General features: G+C 34.8%; 1 protein-coding gene across 3 annotated transcripts; it reads right to left on the reverse strand.

Moving 5' to 3' along the window:
* Nucleotides 1-10: 10 nt before the first annotated feature.
* Nucleotides 11-22661, reverse strand: REN1 (Rho GTPase activation protein (RhoGAP) with PH domain-containing protein). Of its 3 annotated transcripts, none has more exons than XM_088221618.1 (24): nucleotides 22227-22661; nucleotides 22016-22092; nucleotides 21788-21871; nucleotides 21331-21367; nucleotides 19974-20050; nucleotides 13237-13307; nucleotides 13062-13140; nucleotides 11364-11508; nucleotides 10837-10956; nucleotides 9765-9842; nucleotides 9361-9416; nucleotides 9201-9270; nucleotides 8487-8571; nucleotides 7662-7905; nucleotides 6445-6663; nucleotides 4833-5105; nucleotides 4555-4607; nucleotides 3730-3790; nucleotides 3562-3645; nucleotides 2912-3025; nucleotides 2675-2838; nucleotides 2331-2397; nucleotides 1198-1398; nucleotides 11-802 (listed from the first exon to the last, which is right to left on the reverse strand). In XM_088221618.1, exons 2-24 carry the CDS (start codon nucleotides 22049-22051, stop codon nucleotides 350-352), a joined length of 2871 nt encoding a protein of 956 aa, XP_088077744.1. In that variant the 5' UTR covers nucleotides 22052-22092; nucleotides 22227-22661; the 3' UTR covers nucleotides 11-349. The 3 variants fall into 3 exon arrangements, with proteins under 3 accessions (XP_088077744.1, XP_088077746.1, XP_088077745.1); XM_088221620.1 differs by having other exon boundaries at nucleotides 1198-1395; nucleotides 22227-22659; XM_088221619.1 differs by lacking the exon at nucleotides 22227-22661 and having other exon boundaries at nucleotides 22016-22220.
* Nucleotides 22662-23808: the final 1147 nt, after the last annotated feature.

Genomic DNA, 23808 nt, shown 5'->3' on the forward strand with positions numbered 1-23808 from the left:
CAAGCAGGCCTCAGCGGAAGTAAAGCAATTGCATTGCCCATAGGGAAAAGGACATGACTAAATTGAGACCACTATACAACCCTTGTGCTCTCTCTAAACCAGCAAAAATGTTCAGTAGCCAAGATTACAAAAAATTCATCTTACTACATCAAGGAGAACATCTATCTGTACATCCTAGACTTGAACTTGATCATCTCCTTCTGGAGATCTGTGCATCGAAATTAAACCTCATTGCATTTCCATCCAACAAGTTTCTTCGAAGCACTACCTGTTGTTCACACTAATGTCCATGACGTAAGTCAACGTCAATTGAAAAGACATCATGTACGAGCTGGTACCATCGAGAGTATCATCTAGAAAAAGTCCTTGGAGTAGAACGAGGATGACTTCCTGATCCCCGGACTTTGTCAGCGTTATAGGATACATGGCCTTCAGATTTTCCTCTATCTAGACTAGGGGCCTGTTGGTCTTCAGATTTTCCTCTATCTACACTTTGGGAATGTTGGCCGTCTGATCTTTTACCTCCATCCGGATCCTGGTGCAATTTGCTGTCTGATTTATTGGTTTTTTCAGAACTTTGAAGTGATTCACCTTCCACACCCACTAACTCTTTGTTTGGGCCCTGACTTGATTGGATACCATCTAATCCTCTACCTTTATCTGAGGTTGGTGCAGCTTGAGCTGAACTTCGGCTGCCTTTATCCATATTTTGTAGTTCATTTGCAATTTGACTACGCCTCTCCTTCAGAAAATGTAGTCTTGTTGTCAACTTTGTCAGTGCAGAAGATGTGGAATTTGTTCCCTGCTTGCATATAGATGAAAAGCGATTAGCACAAAAATTTCCAGAGATTTAAGGATTTATGAGCAATTTGATCTCCTGAACAAAAACCGACATCTGAAGCTGCAGTGTCAGAGCATCATGCCTCAAAAGAGTCCTATACCTAATAAAAAATCTAAATAACAAGAACCTTCTATGGGTTTGGGATAGGTGTTTAGCATCAGAAACAAGAAACTGATACTAGTTATGCAACAAAAATAAGAACCACTCCAGGTTCTCATGAGTCATGGGATGACAAGAAAGCTCCCCGCACTCACTTCAAACACTAGACTTGGTGGCAATAGTGGTGGTTGCTTCAAACTCCATTGGATGAATCATTTGTTAACAGACTTTGGAATCCGCAACCAAAACGAACTTACCTCAACCCTTGTGCCAGATTTCTTCGTGTTGGTTCTAGCAGATGTGTCCATAGCAGAAGAATTAGCAGGCGTCGCAGCAGATCTGGAGTTATTATTGCATGTTGGATTTGGCTGTTGATTTTTAAGATGTTTACTTTGTAAAGGTGTTGATTCCTTCTGCTTCTCATTATCACTTCTGGGTGCACCCAAGTAAGCATCCTGCTACATACAAAAAGCTATATAAGACCCAAATGAATCCTATTAGAAAAAAATTCTAAATTTGGAAATGCTGTCACTTTATAAATCGGGCTCAGCTACAAAATGCTACTTCAGCCTATTCAAGATTTCAATGAATCAATCACAACTTCTTGGTCTCGAGCTAACTGCCTTCAGAGAAATCTCAGCAACGAGAGGAAAGTTGTTATCAGGATAGTTCGGTAGATGATTGCTTAACATGCTACCTTCTTGGAACAGTAAAACTTTCTTCGGTACATAAAAATATTTTCTAAAATTTATGTGTTTGAGCCTACATTTATTCATAGAAGTATCTAAAAGTTGCATACTTATGAAATAATTAAAGCACAAATAGAATAGTTTTCTATGAAAAGATAAAGATAACATTTTAAAATTTTCTAACTTTATCATCATTTTCACTATCACTCTCTTAATTGTTTACTAACTTATATGGTTTGCAATGAAAGTATGTATAAAGCTAGAAAATAAAATTAGAAAATGTTTTTATGGATCAAATAGAGCCCGAGACCCTTAAAGAAACAAACCCTAAAACAATCAAGAATGATAGAAAACCTACCAGAGCAGAAAACATTTATACACCTGCACTTGCAGGAGTCAAGAAAGTGAATGAGAAACTAAGTTACAGGCCAAGTTAGTCAACAGGATCTAGACCCACATTTACACAAACCTATCTTGTACACAATAACTTTGTATCAGCAAAAGAAGATGAACATTGGAAAATGAAAAAGTTCAAGCCAAGCAACTAATATACTAGAACATTGTACACCCAAGGTGGAAGCTGCCAAGTTCAGAATCTAAAACCTTGTACAGGAAATTCCAAAATGTGTCCACTTCACATATGTACTAGAGATTATGTAGAGACTATTCTTCTATAAAATGCCTCCGATTACAATGTTTACCTTGCTCTTTGACCTTTCAAAATCACTAGGCACAGCAGCTGCTTCAGTATCTTTTTGTTTTTCCTCCCTGCACCAGAAACAAAATATGCAAGCAAATTGATTAATAAATTAAAGAGAGGACAATCCCAGTCCACCACATACAAAAATATATTCTGGATAACTCTTAGGGAGTCAAGAGTTAAAATAAACAGAGAACTCTACATGAAGATAGCAAGGTAAGAAAGGTTCTATGAGAGGGAACCATAATAAGTGAAGCAATCCTCACAAAAATATAAGAAAAATACTTGAACAAGCATCTAGGAGTAATCCTCTACATGAGAAAAACCAGGTGAAAAAGAGTTTACAGCTTTGTGTGATCTGAAGTCTGTTGGGGTTCACTGCATGAATCATGCATGGAACTCAAGTTTTCATCCGATTGATCAAGTTTCCCTCCGAGATCATTGATCTTCTGTTCCAACTTGGTGATTTCCACCTCTGTCTTTGCAATTTCCTGAAGTTCTGCCTTTGTCTTTAGAACAAGAAAGTTAGGAACTTGACAGAGAATCATAAATAATATGCCAAGCAAATTAAGGTACACTAACCTCTTCATCAATTGTAAGCGGATAAGATGACATATCCTGTGACATGTTCAGTCCTGCTTCCAATGCTTTCCTCTTATTTCTCTCCCTCTCCAACTGATCCTGTAGTCTTGCCACCTAAGTATAATCAACGTCCAGTGTCAAAACTATAGGAGCTACCATACCCATCATTTCAGGCATGAAATGATAGATAAAGCAAAAACGTGAAGAATATTTCGTTGCTTGTAATTGTAACAAGATACAATGAAATATTTTAGTCAATGGAAAGAAACCAAGTTGTGGTCCACAAAAAGCTCCCCGTGAAGGGCAGGGGTGCACACAACGTGATGATGAATCACTAACTTATCCAACACAGTTTTGTGAGGATTCCTGTGGTCTGGGGCAAAATTTACTATGGGGATATTCTTATAGTTTTGAGATTCTATTCAATTCACTATGTTAAGGGATTATGAGATTTAGTTCCTTAATAGTAAAATTTGGGCGTGACTCAATTGAGTATTTTCTTCATCTCACTTATTCTGCATGTATGATTGGAGTATGTTCACCAGTGATATGTATAGAGAGGCTGCCACAGATAAATTGCAAGGTGTATATTGACTCCATAGATTTGCATGAAGGCTAGCAGTAACTTGAGGAAAGTCAAAGAGGCATACATCCTTTTCAAGAGCTAGTCGTCGCTCATGCAAGGCCTTCTTTCTTCTTTCAAGACTAGCTTGCAAAATTGCATTGCCTTTAACCTATAACACATGCGAAACTTGAATTCAATATTAAGATTTAAGAAGAATTCATAGCAGGCTTCCACAAATAAACATGTTTATTACCTCTTCTACGACTCTGTTTTGCAAGTCACTTTTAGTAGCCTCGAGTCTCAGGATTTCAACTCTGTCAATGAGCCAAAGATCAGATATGTAGGGCACAAAATAAGCCTATGTTACCTAGATCAAACAGCCTTAGGCCCCAGGATTTCTATAACAAGTTATAACATTTTTTCCGCATCTTGGAGCTTTGCCAATAGCCACCATCTTAATAAATCAAAATCTTTTCAAATGATCCTAAGCTTTGCTAATAGCCACCAATATTGGAATTGAAGTGTCACCGTAATCCAAGTACATTGAAGTGTCATCATAAATGGAAAGAATTTTTAGTATGAAATGCAGTTTTTATCCACAAATGTTTTTAAAAAATTAATATCTAATACAACTGAAAAGAGAGAACTGCAATTAAACAAGAGAGAGAGAGAGAGAGAGAGAGGAGAAAGATCCAAATTGTTTCAGAAAGTTCCTAATTTGACTAGCCTGGAAACTAATAAACAGGAAACAACTGCAAACAATTTTTAAAATAGTGAAGTTCATAATCAGTGCTCCCGTATGGAAAAAGGGAAGGCAAGAAAATGGGTTAAAATAATGCAAATAGTTGTTTATATGAAAATGCTGATAGTTTCGTGTATGCAAAATACACTCTTATGACACAATGGTAAATAAGTTCCACATGTATTACATATTGATACCAATTGTAGTTAATTGAAAAGTCAAACACGTGGACTTCCATCAGCATCTAGATAGTAGACAACAATAAAACAACTGCAGTGGATAAAAAGAACAAATAGATATGAGAATTGCTCTAAAGAGATGACATGGAGTACTTACTCATCTTCTTCAATAGGGTAATCGATGGATTCCATTGAAAGATTTTTCTTTGCCTGGAAAATCATGCCAATGAAGAAACACTCCTTAATGTTACGACAAAACTAAGAATATAACACGATAAAGTGGGCCTAAAAATTACATGTGAAAATCCCAAGCCCTGTTGTTGGGAGTTCAAATTAAAACACAATGAAACTTCATCTTGGAGAAAAATAAAAAAATGACCAATAAAGAAATCAAAAAGCATATAGCCAAATAATATCCTTAGAGTATATACTCACAGAGGTACGTCCCCACTGCCTAACATGGTGCCCAGGTCCATTTGATATAGTGGATGATTTTTGAATGGATGATATCGGAGGACTGGTTAATTTATGCTCCGTATTTGTCTCAGCAGAACATTCTGTTGACAGTTGCGCTTCTGAACTAGTCTTTTCAGTTGGAATATTCTCACTTGGTTTTACATCATTATGCCGAGGCACTGAAGTTCGACGTGAACTTGATGATAATGTCTTTCTGACGTTAAGATCATTATTTACTTTAACATCAGAATCCTGCACGAATATTTGGATACAAAACCACAAGTTCTTACATTTATATTAAATAAGAAATTACCAAAAGTTAATAGAAAGTAAATAAGCTGCAGATTGAGAGCACAGTACAACAATAAATTACAGCAGTTAAATAGTGATAAAGGTATATATTAGGAGAGTAGTGTCACAACCTGGGCTCAGGATAAGAAGGATGAGCATGAGGGCAGATTAAACAAAACCTTACTGGTGTATAAACGTGCAAGAGTAATCTGATATGGCTTGTTGTCCAGGTTTGAGAGAGAAATAAAATGATTTGTCTGACACAGAATTTAGTTATGGATTTCCTTCCCTGGTATAACCATTTTATTATGTTGAAATTTTCTAGCCGGAGTTCTGGGTAGAGGAATACATTAGCTATGTAACCTGATTCTCAGGTGATGAATTTTCAGCAGCTCTTGCCAAATTGCCTTCGTCTCTATTCTTCTCAATACCTTCTTTTTTCTCTCTTAACTCCCTTATTTATCTCATTCTAACTCTCACAGCCTAAACTGTTATTGAAGTACATGTCAAAGGCTCCTGACAGAAAACAAAAGGCTGAAATCCTCCGAGACAAGTTTGGGATTGCTTCTTCCAGAATATAATGTGGAAACATTGACCAACAGGAAAATCAAATAGGAGTTGTCTGGTCACTGTGGTCGAACTGCATTTTTTAGACTGAAAAGGATGAATTCCTTGAGAGAACAAACCTTGGAGGCGCAGTGGGGAAGGATTGATAATGGACTTAAACATTCAATATTTTATGGACCAAAGGTTATAAAAGATCATACTCAAAGGACTTCCAACTTTAAAGTAAAAGCACTGACATTGGGAATCAGATGGAAGGTAGAAGTAAAAACAGAAGGTACAAGGGCTTTATCCACACATTATTTCTGCAGTAAAAATAAAAATAAGGTAGGAGTAACTGATATAAAACAGATACTTTATCCCAAACAATAGGTATGCTTTGGAAGAGAATCACCATTTCATGATGCACTGAATTTTATTGCTTCTGAATACCTACTTTGCCTCACGAATATGTTGATTCAAGATTCTGGATACAATTTTGATACGAGATTCAAATATCTGAGACTTTGTAGAGTGAAATCCTTAACTCCTACCAAATAAATTCAAAAACAAGAGCATCTAAATGCAGAATTAAAGCCAGGTCTAACAATCTAGGGTTACCAAGATATCTATCCCGGAAATCAAAAGGACGCGTGCATTAGTAGTGCAAAAGCTATATGACCATATTTGATGTGTATAAAGTACAAGTTTGATAGGCATGAAGTATATGTTCATGCAAAAAAGTACAGGGATGCACCTTATGATAATTCAGATCATCATCCCCAGATTCACCACTTTCACTGCCTGTTTCACTTGATGCATTTTCATGATCATCCTCAGTATATGCCTCAGATTCCTGTGTTCCATCATCATTTTCATCGTCTTCATAGTAGTCATCATCATCAGTTGCCTCTTCACTCTCACTTCCACTCTCTTCTGTGTCTGAGTACAAGTCAGCAGTCAAGGTGGAACCCTCCTGCAGACATGGACCAATTAATGGAGCTCAAAATCAAACAGAATGCACTAGTCCAGGGTGAGGTATACATGGATAAATTAGAGCAAATAAGAAATTTGAAGATTTCCTTGGACATCTGTCTGGCCATGGTCTGATTACAGCCACCACTCTTCAGCCATGCCACAGCCATTGTCTAGCCAGTAAAACCCTTATTTTCTACTTTATTTAATTGGCTTTAATTGTCCTAAAACCTAAATTATGCTGGAGGTTATGTCTGGCACAAATTCCCACATAGAAAATTCTGCACAAACTAAAAGAAAATTCCAGCAAATTTAGATTGCCTATCATTTCAATGGAAAAAACTACTAGAACTAGTCGCAATTGATTCGGACCATTCTAAAAGGAAAAAGAAAAATCGGTCACATTCTCAGCACTGGACTGGAACCAGGAACCTAAACTTTGATGTATGGGATGAGAGGATTCAATGATAACGGTTTGGCTCTGAAACTCAATGACACCAGAGATGAGCAATACTGTAATGTTTTTACCCAATGCGAAAAAATATGAGATTCACTCAAAGAAACTTATTTCAAGATAAAAAATACAGCCCTAATGAATGATCTGATTATAAAAATTTAGTCAGCTAAATGAGATAAATCAGTCACAAAATATGTCAACCTATCAAAAAATTGGTGACAAGAGCTTGATCAATCGAAACTAATGAGTTAATCCAAGAGAAGATGTAACAAGTTAATTCATATCAGGTTCTACACGGTAGATTACATTGTCGGATGAGTCAAATTGTCAAAGAAGAGACAAAGAAGAAGGATCTCTACTTTGCAACAGTTATCAGCATATTAAAGACAGATCTTTTTGTTTTCTTGGTAACACCTTATAAATATTTACTTGATGTCCTGATTAAGAAAAAAACACCTTGCATACAAAGATCCAGAGAATGAGGGATGATAAGAAGCCATTTTAAAAGAAACTCTAGATAAGGAAGAAAAGTTATCAAATACCCCAAATATGCTATCGTACTCCTCCAATAATGTTATAACAATGGCTTGAGCATGATTGGCTGCAGCCGCTGCTTGGAGAAGTTGAACAGAACCATCGCCACCCACATCAAAATCGTTTTCAATCTCACAATCACCAGCTAGGAGAGGACGTAAAAGTAAGGGTGCCATGCAAGCTGCCACAGCTGAAGAGCTCATTCGATTCTCAGCTTTGTGTGAAGCCACAGTTTGCATCATCATAAGAATTCTGAGGAGAAAGAAACAAAAAGAGAAAATATTATAGAAATGGATAAAAGCTAGATCATTGAAAGAAAACAATACTGTAATGAGGGAGAAAATAGAAATCAATGCCCAAAATAATTTCTCAACCAAATAGCTACAACAGACCCTAATAAAAATTTCCTCTTCCTCAGATAAAATAACAGGAAAAAGAAAGTTATAATTAAATTTTCTATCAACAATTTTATCCACTTCAATCCTTTTTTTTCTTTTTGTTTTTCTATTTCTATTCTTTAAAAAAATATTCTCCACTTCCACCAATCTTCTGAGAAGAAAATTTTTATCGAAATTTTTCATACATCCATATAACAAGAATAAGTGAAGTTTTATTACTATTATTATTATTATTTTGAAATAGAATAAGTGAAGTTTTATGAAAATCTAGAGGATAAATGGCATAAAATGGCAGCAACGTTTCCACAGGGAATATAAAAACTGAAGGAGAAGATAACCTAAAAACAAGAGAAGATAAATCTAGTTTCATAATTTACTAGACCCAAAAGAAGTATAAGCACAAGGAAACTAAAGTTTGAGTAACCTAGCAATTACCTTTGCAATAGACGACGATTTGGCTCAGGAAATGTTTCACATATTGCCATACGAATAGCACTGAGTCTACCACTTCGCTCAGTTCCTGATCATTGTGTAATTTTCCAATAAAGGAAAAGGAAAACATGAGAAAGACCAAATTATCTAAGAAGATGATTATCTTACAAGAAGAGAAGCTATAGAGCATTCCCCATTTAGTAGCTTCCACTGCATAAGTAAAGTGAAATACAGACGCAGACTTAAAAAATATCCAAAAATCCAACTTTCATTACTTGAAGGGTAAAATCCCATATAAAGCTCAGAACCGAAAAAGCAGGGCATGTCATTAAATTAGTAAGAAGTTCACTTTGTGTTATATCTTCTAGTTCTTAACAATCCCAACCCACAAACATAATCAAACTGGAAATTCTTTGCCACCTTAAACGCATCAAAGTTAAATTAAAAAGCCAACTCAATTAATTTGCCAGACATCATCAAACCCAGTGCAATATCCTGATACAAAGTAATAAGGCTGTTTATATACCAAACCATAACCTTGGAATGGGCAACAGCAAGATCAGCTGCAAATATAAAATAAATGGTTATATTTCACTCATTTCTATTCAGATATTATTTCCACCAATATACTTAGGTTGTATATGCTAGGCATAGTTGATTCAAAGAGCAGCTCAGAAACAGATGAATATGATAAAAGAACTTCAACAAGAAACTTACTACAAGCTTCAAGAAGTGCCTTGCAGCAAGATGCAGGGACTGGAGATGATGGCAACTCCCGGATGACATACTGGAAAAATCCATTGAAGTATAAAAGATATTGCTTTCAGGACATAACAAAGTTTATGCAAAAATTTGTCTCGTCAGTAACGGAAGATACCTTCACACAATCAGCAATTACATGTGGATCCTCCTCTGGTGAAAATTCCGTTTTTCCTGAATTAGAGAATATCGGTAAAGAACTTTTAGAACATTTTCGGTTGACATTGAAAAGAGTGCTTCTATACTGTAAGAATCATGAAATTTCAGCAACCAAAATTGAAAAGAAAGAATGCTTGATAAATTCCCTTCTTAAACCTAGTTTTCAAAGATGTACAACAATCTTGTAATGACAACAAGAAACATTTTTGTGTTTTTGACAGTTTCCTCAAACTCAGTAGCGACTGAAAATTAATTTTGACTGTCTAAAATATAAATTGTTCCTAGAAGAACCAATAGCCATATGTACCCAGAAAACATAAAACTAAAATTAGTTATTCGAAGATACAGTATATATGAATAAACCTTGCTCATACTCCCGAATTCTGCGTTCAACATCATCAACATCTGCAGCTTGCCTTAAAATTCCTTCTACTTTGATTCCTGTGATATCACTTGCCTTGATCAGACTTCATTAATGAAAGAAATGGAAAATATCTCTGCTATAAACTAGTAATGCCCCTACTGGGAGCTTCATAGAGAAGAGTTGGCTCAGTATCACCCATTAAAGCATCTCTTTAAGCCTAAGAAGCTTAAATGATATACTAAAACAAGTTTGACCATCCACAACTGACAATCATCTTAGTCACACAGCTAGGAAAGCAAAACAAGATGAATGTTACTTTCTTTCTAGTTCTTGTCACAAGAAGGTCTAAGGCCTAGAGCCTACATACAAACAAGACATGCTCTAGCATTTGTCTAAAAAGATTTCTTTGAGAGATCCTGAAAAGATTTTCTTTAAAAGGATAGCTGACACCCAATAATTTAAAGAGAGACTAAAGGCCTTTATCAAGTATTGTTTTCTTTATTGAAACAAACAAACCTAATGGAGACAAAATATGCCTATGATATAGACCTGAAATGCGTAAGTTCAACGTACTGCAGCAACCAAATATATCTGGTTTTCTATATATCACAGACCTACCTCTGATGGGCCTCCTAAGTTCGTGCAATAATTCTTTTCCAGTTTGCCCCCAAAACTAATGAATAAACTGAATAAATGAGAAATATTTCATGGTCTGACATGTCAGCACATTGTTTAGCTAAGAATGTTTACAAAAATCTCCTTGTGATAAATTATATTCTGTTTATCATAGTATCCAACCTTCCACCAAGGTCAGAATGATACTGTAACAGCTTCTAAAGTACCATAACGTTCAGGTACACGTAACATCAGCATTCAGGAATTCTATTGCGAGAATTAGATTAAGATATCTGCAGAAGGAAAATAGAAGATGTCTTTGATAATGTTACTAATCTCGTTTAGTGTTTTTTTTAAAATATAAGTGTGAATGATATATTAATCTTGTTTAGTGGATTAGCTTGTAAAAGTATAGTTGAAATAAGATTGCAGAAGCTAATAGAGAAGAGAACTCACCATGCTCTTCTATAAATCTAAGCGCTTTCTCCAAAAAAGATGGAGCTCCATCAACATCCTCCAAAGCAAGTAAAACCGGCGTGCCAATAATTGTAGCTCTCACAGACACCTTATCAGATGCTAGAAAGAATACAGAATCATATCAATATCTCAACAAATAGAAGATGGAACCAAAGCATCTTAAAATTCCATAAACCAATACCCCAAAAGCTAATCCATTAAGTAACAGTTATAACTAACATACTTAATAAAATAACCCATGATTGACACCAAATACCCAAAAAGAAGATGATGGAATAAGGCAACAAGAGGAATATAACACTATTAGACATGTTACCCAGTCTATAGGCTAGTTTGGACATGTTACATTTAAATGAGACTTTATTTCCCAACATACCAATTCAAAAGCTGTTTAGTGGTTATTGTTATACTTATTCTAGAAACTTAGAGATACAGAGAGTATGCACCATTTCCACAAAATGGAGGAATGAAACAAAAAACATCCCTGAGTGCTAGGAAAAACATACACTTCTCTGAAGAGCCATTAGCTGCATCAGCCTGATCATTCCTTAAGATACCATTCTGACCCATCGCATGGGAAGCACTTGGTGCCTGTGATAAAGCATTCTCAAGAGCAGTTTTCCATTCATATAAATCCTCCAAAGTTTCAGCCTGCAGAACCAGTAGAAATAACCATATTAATAAAGAAAATGCGAGACTAGAATTTTTGGGAAAAAACTAGAAGGTACTAATTTCTGTAACTTTTGAACAAGCTACCACTAACAAGAAAATTATTTCCATATGTGCAGTCTCTTTCCCACAAGCCTCTTTGATGAAAGTAACTGCAGTTTTGCTAATCTCATTCCACTAGGTTCAGACATTATATAATCAAACTAGCATTTTTTGAGGCCAACATACTAAAACTAACTTCATTTGCTTTAAGACTGAATGAATTTCCAAGCTTGGGCATGTTACGGTATAGCTGAGCTTGCTGGTGCTGATTCTGATCTTATTTGCAACAACATTTCTATTTAGTAGGATTCTTAAACTAGTTTTTGATAAATAAAATTGTAGACATAAATCTAAATACCTACTTTATGCAGAACAATAAAATCAGCACTGAGATAAGAAAGGGGAATAATCAAGGAGGGAACTTCAACCATTCATTTAGAAATGCTTTTTGGTTTGAATGCTTCGTATGCCTGCTTACCAACCTATGTAATTAGAAATGCACGACTGAACTTCCATCCTCAGTTTTATACACAATAAGATTTTTGGTCCAGCATTTCTAATTGCTTTTTGTGTAAACAAGCAAACAGAAGATATGGTGCTGCATATAGGTTCCATGGGCTTCAGATAATTTACCCTTAATCATAGTTAATGTTAGTAATCCAAATTTACAGGTTGTTGGAGGATCAAATTATTGCGAAGGACAGGTGCAGAAAACTTATATTATGGGAGCAATTAATGGAGTAGGAGATTATTATCCAGTGATTTATTTCATATGTGAATACTTTTTTTAAGTTATAAATTTCCAATAGAAAACAAACTCAACGAAAACGTAAGTGGCTTCAACCATTTTGTGGTTGATTATTTAACTCTTTCTTCTTGCACAACCATTTTGTGGGGCAAACTAATAATCCAATTAAAAAAACTCCACTCTATGAGATAATTTTTCTTGGCCTACAAAGAAAACTGCCCGCTATTGAAGCTCCTTCCATGATTATAAGTAAATGTAGAAACCGCATAAAATTCTGTGTGTTCTTTCTATTTGTCCCTTTTACTTGGTCGTGTTGCATGAGTATGTTCCCTTCATCCACCTTTCCCAGTCCTTGTTATGACGAGAAGGAATACAGAGAAGGGGGGAGAGAGAGAGTCTGAAAGCATATTCAATTAGGAAAATAGTGAAGAAATTATGAAGCTATTTTGAGATGAGTTTTTCCTCTATTTTCTGCTTACTTTTTCCAGCTCCAAGGGAGCATATTTATACACAAAATGAATAACAACTTTTCTGCAGGAAAGCCAGATTTTGTGGGTTAAGGGAATATTCAGAATTGGTGAAGGTGACACACCACCAATCTGTTATTCTCCTTTCTACGGTACACAAGAAATGACAAAGGAGATGACAACTGTTTTCCTTCTAGAATAACAACTATTTTCTACATTTTTTACAAATAGAATGTGAATGTAGAGCAGGAAAAAGAAAAAGAAGCTGAGGAAGGCACCTTGAGTGTGAAGGCTCGACCATCACGACCATCAGGAAAAAGCACTGTCAAGAGCTTTTTATCTGCCTTGACAACCACACTGGAAATCATCCAAAAATAGTTCAAGATTAGTAAACTCCAAATTCCTTCATGAAACTATGAAAAGAAAGCTATAGCATGCAAAAAGCAAGCCAACCTGCCTGAATTGTTGAGGTCAATACCACCCAGGGTCAAGTTCACTTCATTGCCCTTCTGCGGAATAGCACTCTGAAAAATAAAGCAACAGAAGAATCATTGAAGGAAAATAAAGAGGAGAGGGGAAAACTTCTATCATTATAATAAAAATAAGCACTGTAAATGGATTAAGTACCAGTAACAATCAAGATCTTTGTATTTTCACTTTACCTTATAAATCAGAGTATTCTACAAACACCAAAATCCATGCATCAATAGTGTTACAGCTACTTATTTTTTGTTTTAGTTTGATCACAATTTTCTAAAATAAAGATCCCCTAGAATCATCTTCATTTCTCTTTAGGGAAATTCTTTTTGGTAGTGATAACAGCAGCATTCAACCCTCAACATAAAGCTTCAAGATGGGAGCACATGCCACTATAGCCTCTTTGAAGACATTAAATCAATTACACGTATATTGCTGTGATCTTTTACATTTAAGTTCACTCACTTGAAAGAACAATGAACAAACAAGCAAATCTGTATACATGCTAAATTAGAAGAAAAATAGCTTTCTCAATGCTGATATAAGGGTTAGCAACATTTTTTACACCCAAACTCCCAGGAAAAAGTGAAATTCTACTACGAAATCTTCTCTATTAACCCATAACTACTGCTGGTATATCAAAAATCTCTATTAGATAATAGAAAAGAAAATAGTAAATGGCGAATACAATTACGAAAATGTCAAATGGCTGATGCAATAAGAAACATACAGGATTAGAACTTGTACATTTGCACAAAGAGAAATAGATTTTTGTCCCAACATGATGGTAAGGCAATGTTAACAGAATGACTCCAAGAGCGCAAACCAAACATTCTAAGCATGAAGGAAATATCCATGCTAGTAACACCCTTCTTTCTTTTATCAAGAAAAATAATAATAAAAGATTTGGCTTCCCTCATAGCATCCACTAATGAAAAGATCTTAACTTCCATTCATTTCTCCTCAACATAACTTTAGCAACCATCCAAATCCAAGAAGCAATAAATGAATTAATATTTTAACTTCCCTCATGGTATTCACAGACGAAAAGATCTAAAGTGCCAATCATTTCTCCATCAATATAACTTTTAAATAAAGTCTTCATCAAATATTTACTCATAGCTGGATACTCTTGTAAAAAATCATGAAATGGTAGTTTAGTAATTTTGTGTAAATTTGTTGTGGACAGCTGGAGATACCCGCTACCACAATATTCCGTTTTTTTCTTCATTCTGTAGCATATTTTTTGGATGCCAGGTGCCTATATAATGACACCCTCCTTATTCTGCAATGCAAGGAAAATCAGAGAAAGAATTCTTCTCCTCTCAAAAATCTTCATCTTCCTTCCCTAAAATCTTCATGATATCAGAGCATCTCTTATCCATAAGTTTTAATTAGACTGAGCCGAATCCTCAGATGGCCGCGGATGAGCAAAATTCATCTCCACCCGAAGTACTCTCGGGTGCTTATCTACCTACACCCATCAACACCGGACTGGTGGAACAATCTTCATCGTTCATCACCAACCACAAATTCAACGGCAACAATTATCTGCAATGGTCTTCGTCAGTGCTGTTTTTCATCTGAGGGAAATGACGTGACGAATACTTGACTTGCGAAATCACACCACCACAAGCACACGACCAAAATGCACGAGCCTAGAAGATTGAAAATAGTATGGTCATATCGTGGCTAGTAAACTCCATGATTCCCGAGATTGGAGAGAACTTCTTACTCTATGAGACTGCGCACGAAGTTTGGAAAGCTGCCCGAGAGTTTTACTCCAGTCGGGATAATACATCGGTCATCTTCGAGATTGAATATGCCCTCTATGAGTTGCAACAAGGTGAGATGTCTATCAACCAATATTATAATTCTCTCACTCGTAATTGGCAGCAGCTTGATGTTTAATGGAGTTGTTCGGAAAATGCAAAGAAGTTCAAAACAATTGTTGAACAAAAGAGGATATTCAAGTTTCTAATGGGGCTGAACAAAACTCTGGATGACGTAAGAGGATGAGTGTTAGGCACAAAGCCTTTACTGAGTATTCGAAAAAAAATTTTCTGAGGTCCGCCGCGAGGAGAGTCGGGAAAAGGTGATGATGGGAGAAACTCAGCTCGCTCAACTGAGTGAGAACACCTTGGCACTCACCACCCGTGTCACTAATTTTCGAGGAAAAAGAGGACGACCATGATGTGAATTCTGCAAAAAGCCAAGCCATCTTCGTGAGAAATGCTAGAAGCTTCATGGAAAACTGGGAGAAAAAAACCATCAGACCAGAAATTCATCACGGAAATCTAGCAACCTTAGATGATATATCAAACACTCAACCCGACAGCGTTTCCTTCAGTCCAGAACAGATGGAGGGCCTCCTAAAGATGTTTTCACAAAAGGGCCTTCTCGGTAATGCTTCAATTGCATAAAAAGGTAATTCCATACTTGGTTTATCAGCCTATTCCACAAAAAGACAAATGTGGATTGTGGATTCAAGGGCATTTGATCATATGACAGGAGATTGTTCGATACAGTGAGTTTAAGGAGGTATTTTCTATAAAAATTGATGATGGAACAAGTTCTAGGGTGGCAAGAATTGGCTCAACTGATATATCACCGTGTTTGATACTATATTCAGTTCTCTATGTACCCAATTTGGATTGCAATCTGTTATACGTGAGCAAACTATCTAGGGACCTGAATTGTGTTGCTAAATTTGACACTAATCTTTGTGTTTTTCAGAACTTGGCCTCGGAGAAAATGATTGGTAGTGCTAAGTTGGAGTCAGGGCTATACCTTCTACCAGTTGAAACACCTCTTTCAAATGGGTAAACTTCAAATGCAGTATGTGCTAATTCAATTTTTGTAAGATGTTTAAATGATGACCACTCTATCATGTTATGGCATTACCGACTAGGAAACTTAAACTTTTTGTATTTGAAACAACTGTTTTCTGTTTTGTTCAAAATTAAAAGTCCGCTTTCATTTCAGTGTAAAATATGTCAATTCTCTAAACTTATTCAAAATTCCTTTGCAAGTTTGACATATAAACTCTCAAAACCTTTTGCATTAATCCATTATGGGTAAATAATATTACTGGTATAAAATAGTTTGTATCCTTCATTGATAATCACACTAGAATAACCTGGGTCTTTCTTATGAAAAAAAAAATCTAAAGTCAAATATTTCAGAAATTCAACACTAAGATTCAAAACCAACTTCATACCACAATACATGTGTTGAAAACAGACAATGCATGCGAATATTTTAAATCCACCCTGAAAAAATACCTTACTGATCAAGGCATTATTCACCAAATTTGATGTGTTTACACCCACAGCAAAATGCTACAGCCGAAAGAAAAAATAGATATGTTTTTGAAGTTGCTCGATCACTTATGTTTACTACACAGGTTCCCAAATATTTTTGGGGAGAGACTATCCTCACCGCCATCTACTTGATCAACAGGATGTCTTCCCGTATACTCAAACTTAAAACACCCTACGAAACTCTCCTTCAAGCCTTCCCTAAATCTCCATTATAAACACAGTCCTGTTTAAAGTCTTTAGTTGTTCTGCTTATGTTCAAATCCAGGGAAAAACTAGACCCAAGAGCCCTTAAATGTGTATTTGTTGGATACTCATCAAATCAGAAATGATACAAATATTTTTTCCCAAATACCCGTCAGTTTTACAACACTATGGATGTAACATTATTTGAAAACTAACCCTTTTATCCTACTCTTGATATTCAGGGGGAGAATTTCATTCAGAAATATCAATTGTGCAATATGAACACCTCCTCTACATATCTCTTTGACAAATACACCTTCTTCAATAACTGAATCGGTCCCTGAAACTACAAAAGAGTCAATTGAACCGACTATCCCTGAAACTACAAAAGAGTCTGAATTTGTCGCAGAAACTGATAGCACATTACCTGCAAAAAGTGAGTTACATGTCTATAATAGCAGAAATAAGACTCAAGATGGTAAAGTATATGAACCAACTACGCATTGTCATGAATCAACTCTTGAACCAGGCACTCAGAATACAACAAATAATGAAATCTCTGACTCATCGACTGATATTAATACTAAGTTACCTATTGCTTTACAAAAAGGTGTTCGTTCTTACACCATGCATCTCATACAGGATTATGTCTCATATGATAAATTGTCTTCAATATATCATGCACTTATGAGTAAACTAGACAGCAACACCGTGGAACCAAAAATAATTCATGAAGCACTCAAGTTTCTAGAATCGAAAGCTGCAATCCAAGAGAAAATCAAAGTGCTTGAGAAGAATGGGACATGGGAGTTAACTGAACTGCCTTCAGGGAAAACCTCAGTAGGATGCAAATAGATTTTCACTACAAAGTATAATCCAGATAGAAGTGTGAATCGGTACAAAGCCCGCCTTATTGCTAAAGGTTTTACTCAATCATATGAGATTGATTATCATGAGACATTTACCCCAGTTGCCAAGTACAACATTATCCGGGTACTATTCTCATTAGTCTCAAATCTTGATTGGCCTTTTTATCAACTTGATATGAAGAATGTTTTTCTTAATAGCTATCTAGAAAAAGAGGTGTATATGGAAGTTCCACCAGAACTTGAAATGAACCTGCAAAAGGTATGTAAACTAAAAATGCACTTGACAAATTCACCAGGGCAGTGAAACATAAAGAATATGAATAATGTCAGTCTAATCACACATTATTTGTTAAATACAGTGTCACAGGCGATAGAGTTGTTCTGATTGTGTATGTTAATGATATTATCCTGACTGGTGATCATGTTGAAGAAATTCAGAGACTCATAAAATCGAAAACCTTGGGATACTCAAATATTTTCTTGGAATGGAAATAGCTCGGTTTAAGAAATGAGTTTCTGTATCACAACGGAAATATGTTCGGGATCTCCTGAAAGAGACAGGTATACTTGGTTGTAAACCCGTAGAAACACCTATGGAGTCGAATGCTAAGTTAAGTCTCAAAATTGATAGTAAACCTGTTGATAGAGAAAAGTATCAGAGACTCGTAGGCAAGCTTATCTACTTAACTCACACAAGACCTGACATCAGTTTTACAGTGAATATTTTGAGCCAATTCATGTCTCAACCTACTGAATAATACATGAATACGGTATATCGGATTCTAATATATCTAAAAATGATAACAGGACAGGGATTATTCTTTCAAAAAATAATGAACAGGGACATTGAAATCTTTACTGATGCAGACTGGGCAGGATCAATAATTGATAGGAGATGCACATCTGGTTATTGTACATATGTTTGGGGCAATCTAGTCACTTGGTGTAACAAGAAACAATCTGTTATATTAAGAAGCAGTACTGAAATTGAATTACGATCACTTGCTCATGGAATATGTGAATGAGTGTGGCTGAGAAAGATACTATTTGAACTAAGATTCTCAGTTCCTACCCCTATAAAACTTTGATGTGATAATCAATCAACCATTAACATGGTAAAAAATTATGTGTACCATGATAGAACCAAACATGTTGAGATTGATCGACACTTTATTAGGAAGAAAATTGAAGACCAGGCCATAACACTACTATATATTCCAACCAGTCAACAAAATGCAAACATACTCACAAAGGCACTACTAAAAGGGGCTTTTAATAATATTGTATCCAATATAGGATTGCTCAATATTTGTGTAACCTACATCGAAGGGGAGTGTAGAAAATCATGAAAGGGTAGTTTAGTAATTTTGTGTGAATTTGTTGTAGACAGGTGGGGATGCTCGCTACCACAATATTCCATTTTTTTTCCCATTCTGTTAGGATATTTTTCGAGTGTCAGGTGTCTATATAAAGGCACCCTCCTTATTCTGTAATGCAAGGAAAATCAAAGAAGGAATTCCTCTCCTCTTGAAAATCTTCATCTTCCTTCCCTAAAATCTTCAACTCTCATATCTTCTTTCACAGAATTCAAATTCAGTAAGTTAAACTCAAGATTTTTCCGGTAGTCAATTGCTTTATAAAGCAAAAGTACAATGACCAAAGCCACCAAATACACCAGTTTCTGCAGACGTTTTTATCTGTTTGCATCCTAGTGGAAGGTTGTCCATTTATAAGACCTAAATTAGCACAAGAAAGGATGCAACTAAAACTATAAATCAAAATTGGGGTCTGATTGATCAATAATAGTAGGCTCTCCCTAGTACATGAAACTTTTTTTAGTTTTTCACTTTTCAAATACATACATATTCATACTGACACATAAATGATGGTATACGAATGTGTGTTACTCAACTGTATCTAAAAGCAATTTTATAAAAATCCTGAAGAACAACTTTTCAAACTCATAACAGGCCTTTACTGTTATTTTTCAGACATTGTTTTACTACCATAGATATTTCTATAGAATGTTAGAAACACATAAGAGCATAAAAGACAAGAATTATAACATATTTCTATATGTTAGATGAAGTGTTAAATTCCCATCAGTGGTGTAGAAAAGATAGCAAAATATAAGGAAAGTGAAGAATTATTTTTATAGATATTTCTATAGAAGGTTAGAAACACATAGGATCACAGAAGATAAGAAGTATAAAATATTTCCATATGCCAAATGAAGCCTTAAATTCCCTTAAGTGGTGTAGAAAAAATAGGAAAGTACAAGGAAAGCCAAACACATTCTTCAATTTAAGACACTGTCCATAGGATAACAAGTACTTACAGGATCACTTCTGAAGAAAACCAGCGAAGTGCGTGTTAGAATAAACCACCTTTTTTTCCAAGATGTCCATCCAATTCCTACATTAGAATCGACAAAAAGAAAGAGTAGTAACTTCTGAAGAAGCTATAATCTTTAAAAATTACTAATAACCGATCCATATTAGAACATTGATAGTGCATATTCAGAATCATAAATTTTTATTTAGAAATATTAAATAGGGAAAGAAAGAAACTTTGCAATGAATGAACAAGAGGTCAATTCTGAGAGACAATAGAATTGAACAAGAAAAACAATTAGATAAACAAATATTTTCATAAAGGATTTGCTTTATCATTGAAGTTAATACAAATTTACAAGTGCAGTAAATTATTTATTTTAACACTCTTCACATATTCAATCACAACAGAGTAAATTAATTTGCCAAATCCACACCAATATCCAAAGTATTGAGTTGTTGCTCATATTCATAGAGATTACTGTTTAAAAAAAAGATGGAAACGAAAAAAAAAAAAAATCAAATCTTCGGCAGCTGGCTTCATAAAGTAGGTACATCACCAAACCACAACAAAAACCATCTTTCTTTTTTCTCACTTTTACTTGCATTTAAATGTTTTGCATGGGTATTTTCTTTAGAAAAAAGCACATGATTAAAAACAAAAGAATATATTCTTTGGTGTAGAAATAATCAGTAACCTCACCACCTAGACATTGCGACATTTGGACTTATCTGTCCAATAGTTCTATAGGACATATTTTTTTGAAATAAAACCAATAGTTCTAATAAAACAGTATACTCAACTCAGCTCACCTAAGCTTCAGACAGTCATTAAGAGTTTCAGAATCAAATCCTCTATTCAGTACTTCAATTGATCTACTTCTGATCTGTCTTTAACCTCTTCATATCTTCTATTTATATTGATTGCACATGAATTTACCAGAAAAACCAAGAAAACTGAAAAAGGACCTTCAATCCTGTATTTTCACATGGTAACCGTAATAAATGCTAAAATTATATAACATGTTAAATACATTACATAACAAAATTACTGCTTGCTATTAACCTACAAGTTTTCTCACATTCAGTAGCCCAAATTAGTCACTAGACTTTTTTAAGGATTAATCATTACATTCAAAAGCCCTAATTGGTAATTTGAATTTTTTTCTTTTTAGGATTAGTCATTAGATTGATAAGCACTCATTAGTCATTAATCTTCAGCGAACAGTAGTAACTACTAAAATGGCTACTGGTTAGATAACATCAACACTTGCAACATTGTTCAAAAGATCCATTACAATAGTGCATTTCATACAATGTCCCATTGATCTTTAGTAAAGATGTTAAGTAAATTAAGCACACCTTTGGATGATATAAAAAGCGGCCCACTCTTGAAAACCTGCACGGAAGTTTATTCTTTAATGGGCAGATTTCACAACTTCTATAGATGCATAAAGCTTAAAAACAACAAGACACCAAGAAATATTACAAGCAAAGTCACTCCATGATCTGATAAATAGAAAAAAACAAACAACAATTCCATGAAAATGGCAAACAAAACCAGTTAACAGTTATAAGTTCGATTCAACCAATTTGAAAAAATAATATATTATTGCATAATGCAAATCCTACATAATTCGGCCAGTAAATTTTTAGCAATTCGGCAGGCATGGGTACGCTTAGTAGAGTCAGAAAAAGCTTTTGCTAATCTAATTATCCATGATAATAGCGAAACTGACGACAACAAGGACTTGTGATTACCAGATTTTAAATCAGTAACAAACAAGCATTCTCTATGATAAAAGCATAGAAGAATTACCGAGTTTCCACCACGAGAACGCGTGTGATCGGGCGGACCAGGTGCCTGACCGGCTGGAGGAGGAGGTGGACCGACAACTTCTCCCTGAAACACAACCACGTGAACAATTTTCATCAAACAATCCATCGAAAAACCACAATGTACGTACCTCCAAATAATAAATGCATCCGTCAACATTTTATCTCAAACAAAAAAAGAAATCGTTCCATATTGCAACTGATTTCGTACCTGAGACTGCAAGGGTTCTACGTTTTTGTTTGTCATCCTCAAAATCCAAAATCAAATCACATCACAATCGACAACCTCTGCACCATCCACCACACATTTTATCAAACTTTCAGAGAACATCAAATTCACTTTCTATACAAGAAAACAAATTCCAATTACATAAAATAAAAACGATCAACGAAGAAATTGAAGAATGAAGATTCTTCCGTACCTCGTAAGCAATTGTGAAGTAAAAATAAGAGAATAATACCAATATCATACACTTATAAAAACGGATCTAGAAATGAAACTTAAACAGACGAAGGAGAACGATGAAGAATCGCGAGGATGAACTAGAGAATGAGAGAATGAAACACAGAAAGAGAGAGAGAGAATGAAACACAGAAAGAGAGAGAGAGAGAGAGAGAGAGAGAGAGAGAGAGAGAGAGCTTCGTGTATTTTGGTTTCTGGTTTCCGTTTTCCTTTTTTTTTTTTGTGTGTTGCGGGAGTCTTTTCGCTCAACGGAAACCCGTTGGTCAAGCGAAAATTTATACCCAAATAGACGGGGCCTCCTATCTCGTGCGGGCAGCTGTACACGTCACCCGCTGTTCTCTCTCTCTCTCACTCTCTCTCGGGTTTTATGTTTGTGCTTGGAGGGAAAATCCGGAGAGTTAAAAAGAACGGGAGTGTCTGAAAATTAAAAGTTTCCCGTTGAATTTCTATTCTGTTAAAATGCTTTCTACGGGGTTAATTATAGGGGCTGGGTCTCCTGTGTCTCTATGTCAGACACGTGGTTGTGGTCACCGTCACTTGACGTCCTTTTTTGTTTTTGTCACGTTTAGGTTGATTCGTCGTGTGATAAACGCTGTCGTTTAAATAACCATGGGGGCCCGAGTGCCTTTGGTGATATTATGACTGTCCAAAACAATTTATTTTAAACATTTGATCGGCATTAGATAATTTGTATAGTAATTACTTTATATTATACGTTAGTTTATGAATTATTTTACATATATGAGGTTCTTTATTTTTTATTTATAAATAGTTTTGAACATTTATTTTAAAAATATCAAAATTTAGTATTTTATCTTAGATTTTAAGTTTTTCTTTTCTTTTATCAAATCTAATTACTAAAGTACTCTCACAATATTATATTAAGAATTAACAATATAGACATAGTATCTTCTTCATTATGGCTTATCACTCCTTAAATAGTCTTCTTTATGGATTTACTAATTTTTTTATATTTATTTTAAATATAATGTGATGAGTTTTATTATAAATGTACATTATATAAAAGACTAATTTTTAAAAAATTCGTTTGAATTCGTAGTAGTTTCTTAATTAAAATTTAAGTAGCTCAATTGTTATCTCTAAACATGTTTAAAAAATTAAAAAATACAAAATTTTATAAATTATGAAGATCAATATTTACATGGTGAAAAATATCAATAATTATTAAAATCATAATAACTAATTATAAATAAATCTAAAAACACGCTATATTAATATGAAAAAGTAATAATATGAAGGACAAAACCATGTAGCTTAAACTCGCACCACAAATGCATTATAACAAATCAATAAATACAAAATACATTATATAGTATAAATTATAATTAAATTCAACAAATTACATAAGTTAAAAGTTATATATTTCAATGCTCAAACAAGTACCATTATCAAATAGAAAATAGAAGTTGGAGTAATTGTAATAGATAAGAATAAATACAGAGTTTTTTTTTAATATTTTATCATGTAAGTTCAATTGTTAAAATAAAAATCTTATTAATCAAACTGAAAACTAGATATAT

This window comes from Carica papaya, chromosome 1 (genome assembly GCF_054855325.1).
Source record: "Carica papaya isolate Zhongbai chromosome 1, ASM5485532v1, whole genome shotgun sequence".
In the NCBI taxonomy this organism is placed as follows: Eukaryota; Viridiplantae; Streptophyta; class Magnoliopsida; order Brassicales; family Caricaceae; genus Carica; species Carica papaya.